Raw genomic sequence first — 13,655 nt, 5'->3', positions numbered from 1 at the left:
GCTCCATCGCACATCCTCCCAGCCCTCTCTTCTCGTGATTTTCATGCCGATCCCTCGCCATTCGAGACAGGCTTCGACAACGCACTCGCCATCCCACACTGCTCTGCCACAGGGGCCTTGAACGTGGCCCAGTCGCCATCCAGGGGACTGGCGTCGAAGCCCATGAGGAGCGAGATCATGAAGCCCAGGTTCTCGGCAAATGCAAAGTTCCTACCGGGACACAGGTGCTTCCCGCCTCCGAACGGAATATACGACGCCCGCTTGGCTTTCGTCGTGGCGCTACTGAGGTTCTTTGCAATGTCCATGAAGCGGGCCGGGTGAAACACGTTAGCATCATCACCCCAGACGTCGGTCATGCCGTGCAGGGGCTCGGAGGGCATTTGCACGTTGACGCCCTCCTCGAGGAGGTATGTTCTCCCCTTGCCATCCGAGATGGTCGTGTCCGCCATGACGCGGCGCTGCCCGATAGCCTTGTTCGAGAGGCGGATGGTCTCGTGATAGCACGAGGGAGTGGGTCCGTACAATCGACATAGGATAGTGTATTTCTCCTTATTATCGGGCAGTCGGTTAACATCTAGGAGACTCCCTTAACGGATAGTTCGCTACGCTATAGCTTGAGGGAGTGCGCGTCGGGTGCAATTTCGTGGCGTAGCTCAGCAGCTTCTCAGGGAAGGTCGCTGAGAACAGGAGCACTTGGATCTCTGGAGGGAGCATGGTGCGGACACGCATTCCCTTGACTCCTCAAGGGAGTGGGCGTTGGGTACGAATTTCTTGGCGTAGTTTGAGGATTGAGTATTGACTTAAGGTAACAAATAAATGAAGGGAACTATAACTCTCAAGAGATGATAATTAGTGGTTTATTATATAATATAAGCGTTATACGGCGTTATACGGCTGACCGTAATTATCGTGTGAACTTCAAGTGAACTTTAAGGAACACCCGCACACGGATATCACCAAGTTTAAAAGTAAGAGACATTACTATAGAACTATCTGTACAGACTATCCGTGTGGAACGTTTTGTGAGAGTTGAAAGGTAAGTATTCCTCGGGCTAAGTCGCTTCTCTCGAAGAAGCGGCAAGTGTTAGACAATCTAATTGCCTAATCCAGTCCTTGGAACTTTCCGAGCCTTCTTCTCTACTCTTCGAATTCCACCCACTCTACCACCACCACATTCACCATGAGCACTCAGTCTCGCCAACCTCGGGCCCCGACACAGCCTCCTTTTACCCCGGATTCAGTCGCACAGTTCCCATATAGCATCAGCGTTGAGTATACCGACACATGTGGTAAGTGAAGAGGCGTCTGGTCCCAACTTATGAGCCGGAGCTAACCAGATTCGAAGACCTCAGCTCCTCCCCTGTGCCAAGACACCTTACACGACATCCAGGACCTGTGGAGGGCCCATTTCGGTTACATGAAGCTGAGGCTGGGAGTTGGAAGTTGGAAGTTGGATAAGCCAGCGCGACAACTTCGAATCGAAAAAAGGAAGCGCATTTCCGACACATCTGCGCCCGGAGCCAGGGCCCAGAACACGAGCTCGAGGCCGAGCTCTTACATCAGGCTGTGTCCAGACCATCATCATCGAGCGAGCCGACGGACTCGGCAGAGCTGATCCAGCATCATATGAGGTAAATGGGGGTCCCCTACGACTTGCCAAGGAGGCTTACCGGGCAAAAGACAACGAGGCAGATAAATTGGCCGAGCTTGGGGTGGAAAAGCGGGGAAGTCTCCTCAACGCAAAAGGTAAGTCAGCTAGATTGTGAAGATGTCGTCTCTCTAACCAAAGCCCAGCTCTGGTCCGACTCTCCCGTCTGTCTGGGATACTCTCCCGCTTTCATTTGAGAACCGGAGTCCATGGGCCGTAGATGTCAGGGATCGACTGGACGTCTTTCTCGCCATGTCGGCGCCGTGGGACGTCGTCAAGCCGGCCGTTGACAATGTCTCTTCCGTCGAAACCCCAAAAAGACGAGGACGCCAGCCCAGGTTTCGAAGAATGGCTACTTGGTGACATGCCCACTGGCTGCGTGGTGACGTGCCGCTTGTGCAGCATTATTGAACCTCCCCTGAGCCACGCTACTCTATAGACACTACGGTGGGAACCAGTCAGTGTCGAGCACGAGGATACCATCGATGTTGAGTATTGGCACGGGAAACTGGCGTGCTCTTGGAGGGGGTGTGGCAAAGTCTTCCTCCGAGTCAACGACCTATCAAGGCATATACGGATCCACTGGCCAGTTTTCTCGAAAGACGCGGGACCGGGCGACGAGAAGAAGGTCAGGTTTTCGTCTTAAAACGGTCAAAGACGCCGACCATTGTCATGCCACAGACAGGTGGTTACAACCTGCGGAACCATTCTGTAGATGCTATTGAAGCGGTATTTTTTGCTACGCCCAGCTCAGAAGGCGTGCGAGAAGCCACCGGCGGGTGTGACGAAAGAGACAATATGATTAGTAGTTTATTATACAATACACGCGTCACAATAAGTCTAAACTAGAGGATTGAGTATTGACTCACGGGAATATGTGAATATTAATAACGCAAAAGCAAACTACAGCTCTTTATATCAACAGACAATATATTGAGTGGTTTGTTACGCAATACACCGTGTCATGCTGCTATCGCGAGGCTGACCGTAACTGGCGTGTGAAAGTTTAAGAAACACCACAAATCTTGAAGACAAAGACCCCCAGCACACCACCGTCTTTGCGACCCCGCAGATAGATCCTAAAACGGGGACTATCCGTCCGGAACCAGGAATAGCCTCTCCTCTCGTCCAAGCTTTTGTTGGCAATATTTTGGGTACAAAACTTTGCCATCCTTTAGCGGAACAGACTACACGCAGAGGCATGGCCAAGGCGCATAGAATATAGTGCAATTTCATTGACAGCCCGAGGAAATTAACGAGACGATAAAATTAGCAGATAAACATCATCGGAAAGCCACTTTCCGACTAGTAATACATACAATATCTGCCTTATGTGGTGGTGCGGTTTTTCGTGTTCGTGAAGCCTTCATGAGCAGCAGGCAGCCCCTACCTGCCCGGAAAGGCAAGTAAGATCAGAGTCAAGCATAGAGAAAGTGGAAGAATTTCACTTCTAGGCAAATTATGGCTATCCGAACTCCAAGGAGAATTTGAAAAGTGCAAGCAGAGCGTTGTGTGTCCCACCCCCCTTTTGTACTCAAGACCTTCAACTCATCCGACGCTACCACACCCTTGACCCCCTCGCTTTTCCGTTTCTTCCTCGAGCTGCGGCGTAGGTATATCCTAAATAAGAACAGGTTAAACGTTTGACGCTTGTACGCCACGTTCACGCGGCTGTGGTTGGCTATGAAGCCAGTGCCACCGCTCCGAAACTCGGCTGTCCTTCTGGATTCACTAATAGTCGAGTCTAATGAACGCTCACAAGTCAATAATCGGATGAATGTTGTCCAGTGGGTCCAACGCGTGACCGGCGACGCTGAGCCCTGCCTCACCTGTTTGTTATCATCCCACCAGTTGCAAATTTCTTGTTTCCTTTTCTTTTCTCTTCTCCTTCATGCTCCCATCTACTTGTACCGCGCTGCCAGTCACTCTCCGTAGTGGCATTTTACCACCCCAAGACCGCCGTCCACACCTCTACTCGAGGCTCTACACTTCTTCTCCCTGGCGTGGTGAGTTTGCGAGGTCATTCTCCTCGGACCGTGTCAATTTCCCTAGGGAAGTTGGCATTTTTGGGCAACTAATTCAATAGTTGTTCTTCGGTCCTTGGAACCTTTCTACAGCAGCTCACGCACTCTTCCGCCTTCATGTCTCAACCATCTCAACAGAGTAGTGGCAAGACCATAAAGAAGCCGGATGCTCCCAAGACCGGCCCCGAAGCCAAGGCTGCTCAGGATATCGCCCCTGCCCCCAAGACTGACAAGCAGCTGTTGGCTTATAAATACTACTGCCTTGTGCACGTTGGGTCCTAGAATGGTCCGATCATCGGCGGTGGCAACCTCGGGAAGCCTTGCCCCAGCGGCATCACGGCCGAATTTGTCTATTACGCCAACCCAGCTCATTCGCATTGGCGCGGATTTACGTTGACACTGCCTCGTGGCGCCAGCAACGTCGAGGATGGCTTCGGCACCTTTCGCAGCTGTACGTCCATTTGATGTGTGCTCTTCATTCGTTCTTTGACCAACCATGTCCACAGTCGACCCCCAGCAGCGAAAGGCGTCGGTCTCTCAAGAGCTCAGCTTGCATGTCCGCTTGCCCATGCACAAGACCAAGGCCCAAGCATGGGAGTGGCCTCCAGAGGATCGCGAGGAATACCGACCTGGTCCTTGGCTCCGAATCCACCTACAGGTCGATGAGGACGCCGAAGTCGAGGTCGATGACTGGGGCATGCCTTACGAGAATAAAGGGCACCCCTGTGGCGACTGGATCAACGGCGCGGCATCGGTGGGCGGTATACGCCTGATCGACTTCTTCAAGGGACGGGATTTCTTCTTCTCCGTCCGGGGCCCGAAGACCCCCCATATCTACCTCGAAAAGTTCAATCTGTCCACCAAGCTCGCCAAAGGTCAAGAGCTTCCGTACGGCGATGATCACGCTTGGAATCCCCGACTCTACCGTGGTCCGATGAGCGAGGATATCAGGGGCGATCAGTTTGAGCTTTGCATGCGCTTCGACGATACGAATGCGCTCTTAGCGACCATTTCCCAGTCCGTTGTTCAGGACCAGTTCTGGGTTGCTGAAGAGGCCATGAAGATCTTCAAGACCAAGCTTCCGGCCTACTTCCTCCCAAAGGGCAAAGAAGAGCCCGAATGCTCCAGTTTCTTCATGATCGTCAAACTGAACAAATCATTCCGTATCACCTTTGCTGATGCTTGGACGCGCCTTCAAAAGAGCGACGGCACGAACCGCGTTTGGACGAGCTTTTTCGAAGATCAGTCAGATCTGGACTGGGTTTGTCTCGGGGTCGATCACAAGAAGTGGGGAGAAGAAGCTTCTGCGCTCGATACTGGAGCTGAACTTCGGGTCATCGAAAGACCAGACAGGTTCCCGGTGCTCAAGAACCATGGCCTGGATGAGTTCGACCTGGTGCTCAACTACGGGATGCCCTTGGAGAGCCTGGATCCGTTGATGGTTCGGAGGGTGTTCTCCTCCCGTCAGCAAGCCCTGGACGCCCTGGCCGCCGATAGGTCGTCTTGGAACACGGTCACGTTGGCCCTCGACCCCCAACTCGCAGATACACAGTCTCTGGTGGAGTCTGTCTGGGACATGGGCAATTGCTCTAAGCGAACATGTGCCAGGCCTTCCTTCCGCCTGGATCCTGACGCCGCCTATCTCTCCCAGTCCCGGGTGCTTGAGTTGTGGTCCGGTCGAGGCTTCTGGCGAACCCAGCTCGAGGCAAGTAATTCTCGCAAGCGGAAGCGCGATAGCGTACCTCCAATTTCAAAGGAGCAGGAATGGACCCTGCCCACGACGAACCTGCTGCCTAAGGACAGTCTCTACTGGGAGGCTCTGAAGACCGACGTGGATCGCGACGACGTGCGACAGTTCGAACGCCACATGGCCCGAGCACCGTTGGGGGTCGTGCTCATTTCTGCGGTGTGTTCCATATGAACACCTTGTTCATCCTGAAAATGACTAACGTTTGTGTTAGAGTGCAGGCTACGGCAAGACGACCCGCGCTGCCGTGGCGGCCCTATGCTTGGTCGATCGGTTCAAGAAGGTCTACGCCAGCGGTCCGACGCACATCGCTGTCAACCACTTCCTCGAGCAAACGGACAGGCTCGATGCCAAGGCCGTCGAATACTACAGGAACAGTGATGGGGACGACCAAGGACGCGTGCGCCGCCTAATTGTTCGTGCCCGACGACTAGACGACGAGGTGACTGCCACCCGACGGCTCCTCGAGAAGCCTGGTTTGACCGAGTCTGAATTGTTCCCGTGGCAGGTTGGCCGCAACGATCGCTGGCAGCTCCAGAACTCGGTGGCGTACTGGCTGCTGAAGATCTTTGGATCTCCGGCCGTGGCAGCGCTGGATGATCGCGACCCGGAGGCCGTGGTCGCCCTACACAAAGACATTTTTTCCATCCATGGCGGGCAACGCTTGATCGACGCCGTAAAAGCTGGCGATTGGGACACCGTGGACAAGGCTGCCTCACCAGATGTACTGGACGGTCTCACGCGTCAATTGCTGGAGGATGCTGACATGATCTTCTCGACGCCTGCGATGAGTAGGCATGGCCCTTGTCTGGAATGGAAGAAGCACCATGCTGCGGCTTTTGCCGTCGACGAGGCAGCGAACATGAAGCGGGCTGACATGATGCGGCTTTGGGGCAACTGCCTCCTGCCAATAATGATGTCAGGCGACGGTAAGCTTGACCCTACGAATAATGTTTTTGCGTGCGTCTTGGTCCCTAAAATTTTCATCTAGACGAGCAGCTCGAGCCGGCGGTGATGACCGAGTACAACAAGGACGGCAAGGGGCGCTACCTCAACCGGCATTTCCAGGACGGCAAGATGTCGGCCATGCAGTGGCTCAAAGCCCACAACTGGCCCGTCTATGTCCTGGTCAAGCAGTTCCGTATGGCGCGTGGTATGATGGACGCTATTGGAGATATCATATACCCGGAGGTCAAGCTCGTCTACGCGCCCTCGTGCGATATCACAAATGCCGTCCATCGACCCGGCGTCTTGTTAGACGAGTTCCTGCGCGAGAAGTTCCCCTCGATAGCGCCCGCACCGACCGACAGGCTCTATCCGGCTTTTATGCATTGCCCCGAGACATTCACGTACCTGAACCCGGTGACGCATGGCAAGTCGAACTACCAGCAATGCGAACGGGCGCTCAACTTCTGGTGCGAGTTCTCGGAGTGGGTCGAGGCCAAGGGCGACGTTCTGGATCATCGTCAGATTGTCACCATCTGCCCATACAAAGCCAATCTCGAGGTGATCCAGAGCTTGCGTCGAAAGTACAAGTACGCTCGCCTGGACAAGATGCCACCCGCTGCGACTGTCGACTCGTTTCAGTGCAAGGAAGGCGGTCTCGTCTGCCTGATCCTTGGCACCACGCGTGCCGTTGGCGCTGGTTTCACGTCAAACCGTAACCGGCTCAACGTGGCCTGTACGCGCCACAGATCCGGTCTGGTCGTCTTTGGCGACATTCACGTCATGGGAGCCGTAGATGGCGTCGAGGACCAGCCGGACGCAGGCAGGCCCAAGGGCAAGGGCAAAAAGGCCAACAACAAGGTGGTGACGGCGGACGGCAAGAAGGTGCTGCAGTACACGGCAGCGGGGGTCAAGGCCTCCAATCTTAAAGGTCCTTTGAAAGACTTGTTGAAGTGGTTTGGGGAGAAGAAGCGTGTGGGCGTCATCCGGGGCGAGGAGAAGACGGGGTAGTAATAGAATTGGTGCGCCTGAGAAAGAGATTTTGAGACCAATCTACCGTTGTCCCTGCTCCGTGTTTTTCCTAGTAACACTGCCAGGCCCGGGCCTCGGAAGCCTTGTCTTGGAAGCTCCTCCTCCTTGGGAATACCCTCGAGCAATTCGTGGCTACAACTCTTTATTGGGTTGTCGTAGTTGATAACCACAGAGACACTGGACATGTCGATACCACGGGCTAGGACGTCTGTGTTGAATTCAGGATAACAATACCACGAGAACGCTGTGTTATTGAGCCAAATTGACTATTTGATAGATGCATAAGGATCAAAGTTCAAAGTTCTAGAGGGCACGAAAAATGAACTTATAGCGAGATTGATGCCCGAGGCTGCTGTTTGAGGGATAATTCCCCCCATACAAGGCTGCGTGCGGCCTGTCAGGCCGTCAAGGTGGGTATTGAGTTTGACAGTTCATGATAATGAATAACAGATCAGAAGAGCAAGAAGATCAATATTCTCTATCTGAAGATGCTGATGCCAAGGGAAGAAAGGAGGAAGAGCGCGATAGCGCGAAGATGCCAAGCAAGGCAAACCTGCCTGACAAACAAAAATTTGTAGGAATCAGACAAGAATCTTGTTCTCGCCGCTGCGGAATTTGGCGAGAAGCTCGTCACGCTGGGCGCCTTCAAAGGCGACATGAAGAGCCGAGACCTTGTAGCCATCGCCCATCGGCGGTCACGCGCTGTTCGATGATATTTGCGCTCTCGCGAGTCTATTTCTAGTCAGTTACTACTCCTAAATCAGGCTTCACATAAACTCACCTTAACGAAGATGACAGACTGGCTCATCGTTATAAGAGTCCAGACCGTACATTCGGTACAGAATAGTTCACTTCTCCTTGTTGTTTGGGCAGTTAATGGACGTCTAGGCAATCCCCTTGACTTTCAGTTCGCTGCGCTGTAGTTCGAGAGAATGGGCGTCGGGTGCGAGGTCCGAAAAGAGGAGCACCTAGATATCGGGAGGAAGTATGGCGGACACGCATGCATAGGTTACCAAGATCCTGCTAAGATATTTTCAATGCTTACTAGATCTTGGGTTTTAGATACACCGAGTGCGCAGAGGAGCTGTCTCGCGAGAGCATCAGGGACGGTATCAACGTTTCTGAGAACCGTCAGCAGGACGGACAGAAAACTGCTATCAGGCAGCATGGCAAACGGCACGACAACACAGAGTATGAGGCTCGATGGAGAAGAAGAGGAGGAAAAGGGGACAGTCGGACCCAAAACAGAGGAATTCTTTTACTACCCCTCTTCTTTTCATTCGAATGGGAAGGGGCCATGTTGCAGTTCCGCCATAGGAATGAGGGTGGTCATGTTGGCAGCACCGCTCCTTCCTTCCCAGACCTTGCCGTGCTGTGGTGCACAGTCTCAGCCCCCATCACAATTCGACACCAAGATGTCTAGGCATTCCCCTGGTAAAAAAGGGTTCACAGAGATCCAAGAATTGTATACACAATGTCGTCGGGTCAATTGGTACGTGGAGAAGTTGTTCACATATATGGCTGACATGACCATGTATGGCGCGTCTGAACGGCATTGATACATTGAAATACGTGGGTAAGCGTTTGGAACTCTATGGGCTCAAGATACAGAGATAGATATTACAAACCTCTTTAATGCTTGGAACATGAGTTCTTTTTCTTCGTTCATGAAGAAAAAGAACTCTGGGTCCTGAGATTCCTGGCAAAGTTTGCGGTCTTGCGGGAACGACACGCAATGTCTTGACGACGTCGAAGTCGAGCTTGACAGGTCCTCAGGTTCTAACCAGCAATTGAGGCAGGGAGCTAGGAACTCTAAACATGGGAACATTATTGAACAAGTAAAAGACATTACTATAGAAAAACTATCTGTACAAACTGCCCCCTTGGCTAAACTCCAAACTCTCATCATCACAGCTGTATCACGCATCAACCTCCAGTCATTGGAGGCTGTATCACGCTTCAATCTCCAGTAACCGAAACATTATCCGCATCCATTATTTTTTTTTTCCAATCAAAGCTTCATAAGCGGACCCAAGACCCAGTCCTGCGAGCACCTTGTTCAAACCTTCAACACGTTAGTCCGAGATACACAGAAAAGGGATCAAAGGGATCAAGAAGTTACATACCCAAGCCACCAAGGAGGCCATCGACGAGGTTACCTAAACCGAGGCCTGATAAAAGCCGGCCCACGATACCGAGAACGCCGGTTAGGAGCAGTCCAACTGCGGCGATGATCTGGCCAAGGGGTTCAGTCACTGTGTGTGATTAGCAAAGTCCATCTCCACAACGAACTTTAAAACTTACAGAGACCCCACAGCGGGTTAAGCTCCTTCTTCGCCTTGGGAAGAGATTCGAGCTTTCTCTTGGCGCCGTCGACGGTCTGGGTAACATCGCCGGTGAGTGTCTTGAGAACCTCGGCGAGGTGGTGCTCCTCAGGGGAAGCCTCCTTGGTGCCAGACTTTTGCTTGGCCTGGCGCTGGATACGACCGTCCGGGTCCATACCACGGACGATGCCATTGGTCTCCTGGAGGATCTTACCACCTTCCTCAATAAGGGGCCTAACCTCCTTGACGAGCTGCTCCTGGTCAATTTCCTCAGGCTTCTTGTTGTCAACAACAGCCATCTTGTCCTTGATCATGGTCAGAATGGGCTGGATCTTCTCGAGAGACTGCTCAATGGCGCCGCTGAGCTGGCCGGCGAGCTGGCGGTCGTTCTCTGCCTTCTGCTCCTCCGCCTCGGTCTTCTCGCGCGCCTTTCGCTCCTCCTCTGTCTCCTCGGGCTCAGGCTCCTCCTCCTGGGGAATGTCCTCGAGCAGGGCGACGTGGCCAACAGTCTGGCCCTTTGTGTTGATAATGTCGCCGTCAGCGTCAATCTCCTTGCCAATGACGGACGACAGGTCGCCAGAAACGAGCTTGCCAATGGTTTCGCCCTCGTTGTTGACGACGTTGCCCTCGCGATTCACCTTGAGACCCTCCATTGGACCCTTGGACTTCTCCTCGGGCTCCTCCTCAGGGGGGCTCCAGCGCTCCGCCTTGCCGAGCGTGTTGCCGTTCTTGTCGACAATCTCGCCGTCCTGGTCGACTGAGCGGCCAAAGAGCGTGTTACCATCACCAGAGGTGAGGCGTCCGACAATGTCACCAGCGGGCGTGACAATGGTACCATCCTTGGCGACGGTCAAACCCTCAAGTTCAGCAAAGGGACCTTCTTTGGAGCCCTCGCGCTCGCCCTCAGACACAACTTCGGCCTGGCCCAGGACATCACCTGACTCGGACAGGATCTGGCCCTGCTTGTTGCACATACGTCCGACCATGGACGAGGCATTGCCCTCGACGACCTTACCGAAGATGACGCCGGATCCGTCGACGACGTTGCCGGCCTTGTTGACACGCTTGCCAGCGAGGACAGAGCGGTCTGCCTCAGGCTCCTCCTCAGCCTCGGGCTCGTCCCAGGGCTCAGCCTTGCCGACAGTGTTGCCGTTACGATCGAGCACGTCACCATCTTCATCGACCTTGCTACCCTTGAGCTTCTTGGCGTCACCATCGATCAGAGTACCGACACGCTTGCCGTCCGCAGTGACACTACCGTCTGCCTCGACAACGGCATCGGGGAAGTTCTCAAAGGGGGCGTACGACTTGCTGGCAGCCTGCCTCTCCGAGTCGGAGACGGGCTCGGCCTGGCCAACGACCTTGCCGCTGTCGTTCCAGATCTGACCGTTGGCGTCGGAGCGGTGGCCCTGGAGCTCCTTGGCGTTGCCGTCCTTGAGCGTGCCCACGACCTCGCCCTGCTTGTTGACGAGCTTGCCGAGCTTGTTGACTGTGCAGCCGTCGAGGAACGACCAGTCGGGCACCTCCTCCTCGGGAGCCTCCTCAGGCTCCGGCTCGTCCCAGGGCTCGGCCTTGCCGACGGTGTTGCCGTTGCGGTCGAGAATGTCACCGTCTTCGTCAACCTTGGAGCCCTTAAGCTTTTTCGCGTCGCCGTCAATCACGGTGCCGATACGCTTGCCGTCCGAGGTAACACTGCCGTCGCCCTCGACAACCGCGTCGGGGAAATTCTGGAAGGGCGCGTCCATCCTCTCCTGGTCGTCCTCGCCCACAGGCTGTGCCTTGCCAACAACCTTGCCCGAGTCTATATGTGTTAGATGTGTTTGTCAAGTACAGAAGAAACAAACATACCGTTCCAGATCTGGCCTTGGCCATCACACTTGAGGCCTTGCAGCTTCTTGACATCACCCTCGACGAGCTTGCCAACAACCTTGCCGTCCTGGTTGGTCAGGTTGCCAGCCTTGTTGACGACGGCACCATCGAGCATGGAGCAGTCAGGAGCCTCCTCTTCGGCGGCAGGCTCCTCCTCAGGCTCGTCCCAAGACTCAGCCTTGCCGACCTTGTTGCCCTGGCTGTCGAGGACGTCACCATCTTCATCGACCTTGCTGCCCTTGAGCTTTTTAGCGTCACCCTCGACGAGCGTGCCGACGCGAGTGTCGTTGTCCTCGCTCTGCACAACGCTACCATCACTCCGGACGATGGCGTCGGGGAAGTTCTTGAAAGGGGCGTCCTCCTTTGGCTCGTCGTCTTGCGGGAGAGGCTCCGCCTTGCCGACGACCTTGCCAGAGTCTATGTATATATTAGATGTGTTTGTCAAGTGCAGAAGGGGAAACAACGTACCATTCCAGATCTGGCCCTGCTCGTCGCTCTTGCAGCCCTGAATCTTCTTGACATCACCCTCGACGAGCTTGCCCACGGTCTTGCCGTCGATTACGAGGTTGCCGCCCTTGTTGACGGTGGCGTTCTCCAGGACGGAGAAGTCGAGCGCCTGGCTGGCACCTTCTTCAGCCTCGTCCACTTTGTCCTGTGCATCCTCTGTGGCGTTGTCGAGCTTCTTCTCAGGATCCTCAGCTCCCTCTTGGGCCTTTTCGGTCGTCTCATCCACTTGACCCTGTGTGTCCTCTGTGGTGTTGTCAAACTTCTTCTCAGGATCCTCAGCTCCCTCTTGGGCCTTTTCGGTCGTCTCATCCACTTGGCCCTGTGTGTCCTGTGTAGTGTTGTCTGCATTGCCCTGGACGTCGTCCGTGGCCTCCTTACCCTTGGACCCCAACGAGCCGAGCGAGTTGTAGGCACCCTTAGCGGTCTTGCCGAACCAACCGCTCGACGACTTGCTGTCGCCTCCCTCGGTGGTGTACTCGCCCGCGCTCTCTGTGGTGTCGTCTACCTTGTCGGTGGCGTCGTCTGCCGCCTTTTCTGCCGAGGTTTGTGTTTTGTCTGTGGTGTCTTTTGCCTTGGCCTCATCGTCGCCAAGGGTGGCCTTGCCGAGCACATCGCCTGCCTCGGAGACAATGTTGCCGGCCTCGTTCACGGTGTTGCCGGCGAGCTCCTTGGGGTCACTCGAGTCGGCAATCTTGCCAATGCTCTTGCCGGACTCGTCCACAATCTCGCCGGACTCATTCACGGTACCGGTCACGGAGCGAGGCACATTGTCGGCCTGCTCTTTGGCGGCGTCTGCTGGTCCTTGTTAGTCTACACCATCCAAGCACGAGACAAGGTACGTACTTGGGTTGCTCTTCTCCGCGCTGGGGGTATCTTTTTTCCATCCGCCGGGGACGGATAGTGGGTTGGTGGGCATGTTGTAGTATTGTTTCTTTCGCTGTGGTAACTGCACTGAACTTCTCAGGGCAGCAAACTTGCGCTTCATAGTCTAGCTCGAGGCCCGTCGACGCAGCACCCTCGCCCTCTTATACCAACCATGTGCTCTGCGTCTGGCGGATCCAGGAACAGGTCTGTCTGGCCAGCAAACCTGCTTGTGCGAAACGCTGCCAACGTCACGTCTGTTATCCGTCCACTCCAAGGGTAGCTGGCTGACAGCGACGTACACTCAAGCCACACGTCATGTCCATGGTTCGTATGACATCGTTCGACCGCCACTCAGGCATCTGTGGCTGCGTGTGTTTGGAGGCGTGCGTGAATGCGTGGTGTGTGGGTCGTGGTTCATATCAAGGGTCGTCTCCATCGAGCCGACGACCGGGTTCCCCATGCAACCAGGACACAGTTGGCCTAGATTTCCTTGGCCACGGGACGACGATCACGCATCGCATGGGCCACAGCATCGAGATGGCATGCGTGCGTGGTTTGTCAAAGGCGATTCTGGGGACCCTCTCTAAGGAATTACATCAAGGTGCGGCGGGCGGGTGGGTAGCCAAAGCAGGTTTTTCGTCTACATCCATGCCGAAAAGTCCATCCTCTGCATGGAACCCGCGCCCTCTCGGTCG

At 54.6% G+C, this 13,655-nt stretch overlaps 3 protein-coding genes across 3 annotated transcripts; 1 reads left to right on the top strand and 2 right to left on the bottom strand.

Annotated features, from left to right (window-relative positions):
• Positions 1-41: 41 nt before the first annotated feature.
• Positions 42-449, bottom strand: J7T54_002611 (prostacyclin synthase; the record flags this gene model as incomplete). Its single annotated transcript, XM_051509141.1, has 1 exon — positions 42-449. One exon carries the CDS (start codon positions 447-449, stop codon positions 42-44), a length of 408 nt encoding a protein of 135 aa, XP_051359825.1.
• Positions 450-3,789: 3,340 nt separating this feature from the next.
• On the top strand, positions 3,790-7,375 carry J7T54_002610 (helicase MAGATAMA-like protein; the record flags this gene model as incomplete). The annotated part of the gene is made up of 5 exons (XM_051509138.1): positions 3,790-3,942; positions 3,991-4,123; positions 4,179-5,578; positions 5,634-6,348; positions 6,411-7,375. The coding sequence occupies 5 exons, from the start codon at positions 3,790-3,792 to the stop codon at positions 7,373-7,375; spliced, it is 3,366 nt and encodes a 1,121-aa protein (XP_051359824.1).
• A 2,139-nt stretch (positions 7,376-9,514) lies between these two features.
• On the bottom strand, positions 9,515-13,012 carry J7T54_002609 (uncharacterized protein; the record flags this gene model as incomplete). The annotated part of the gene is made up of 5 exons (XM_051509137.1): positions 9,515-9,651; positions 9,701-11,521; positions 11,569-12,006; positions 12,058-12,888; positions 12,940-13,012. 5 exons carry the CDS (start codon positions 13,010-13,012, stop codon positions 9,515-9,517), a joined length of 3,300 nt encoding a protein of 1,099 aa, XP_051359823.1.
• Between the last annotated feature and the right edge of the window lie 643 nt (positions 13,013-13,655).

The sequence above is a fragment of the Emericellopsis cladophorae genome, assembly GCF_022114955.1.
Source record: "Emericellopsis cladophorae strain MUM 19.33 chromosome Unknown NODE_55_length_149150_cov_119_250300, whole genome shotgun sequence".
Taxonomy (NCBI): domain Eukaryota; kingdom Fungi; phylum Ascomycota; class Sordariomycetes; order Hypocreales; family Bionectriaceae; genus Emericellopsis; species Emericellopsis cladophorae.
This window is presented reverse-complemented; position numbering and strand designations above follow the sequence as displayed.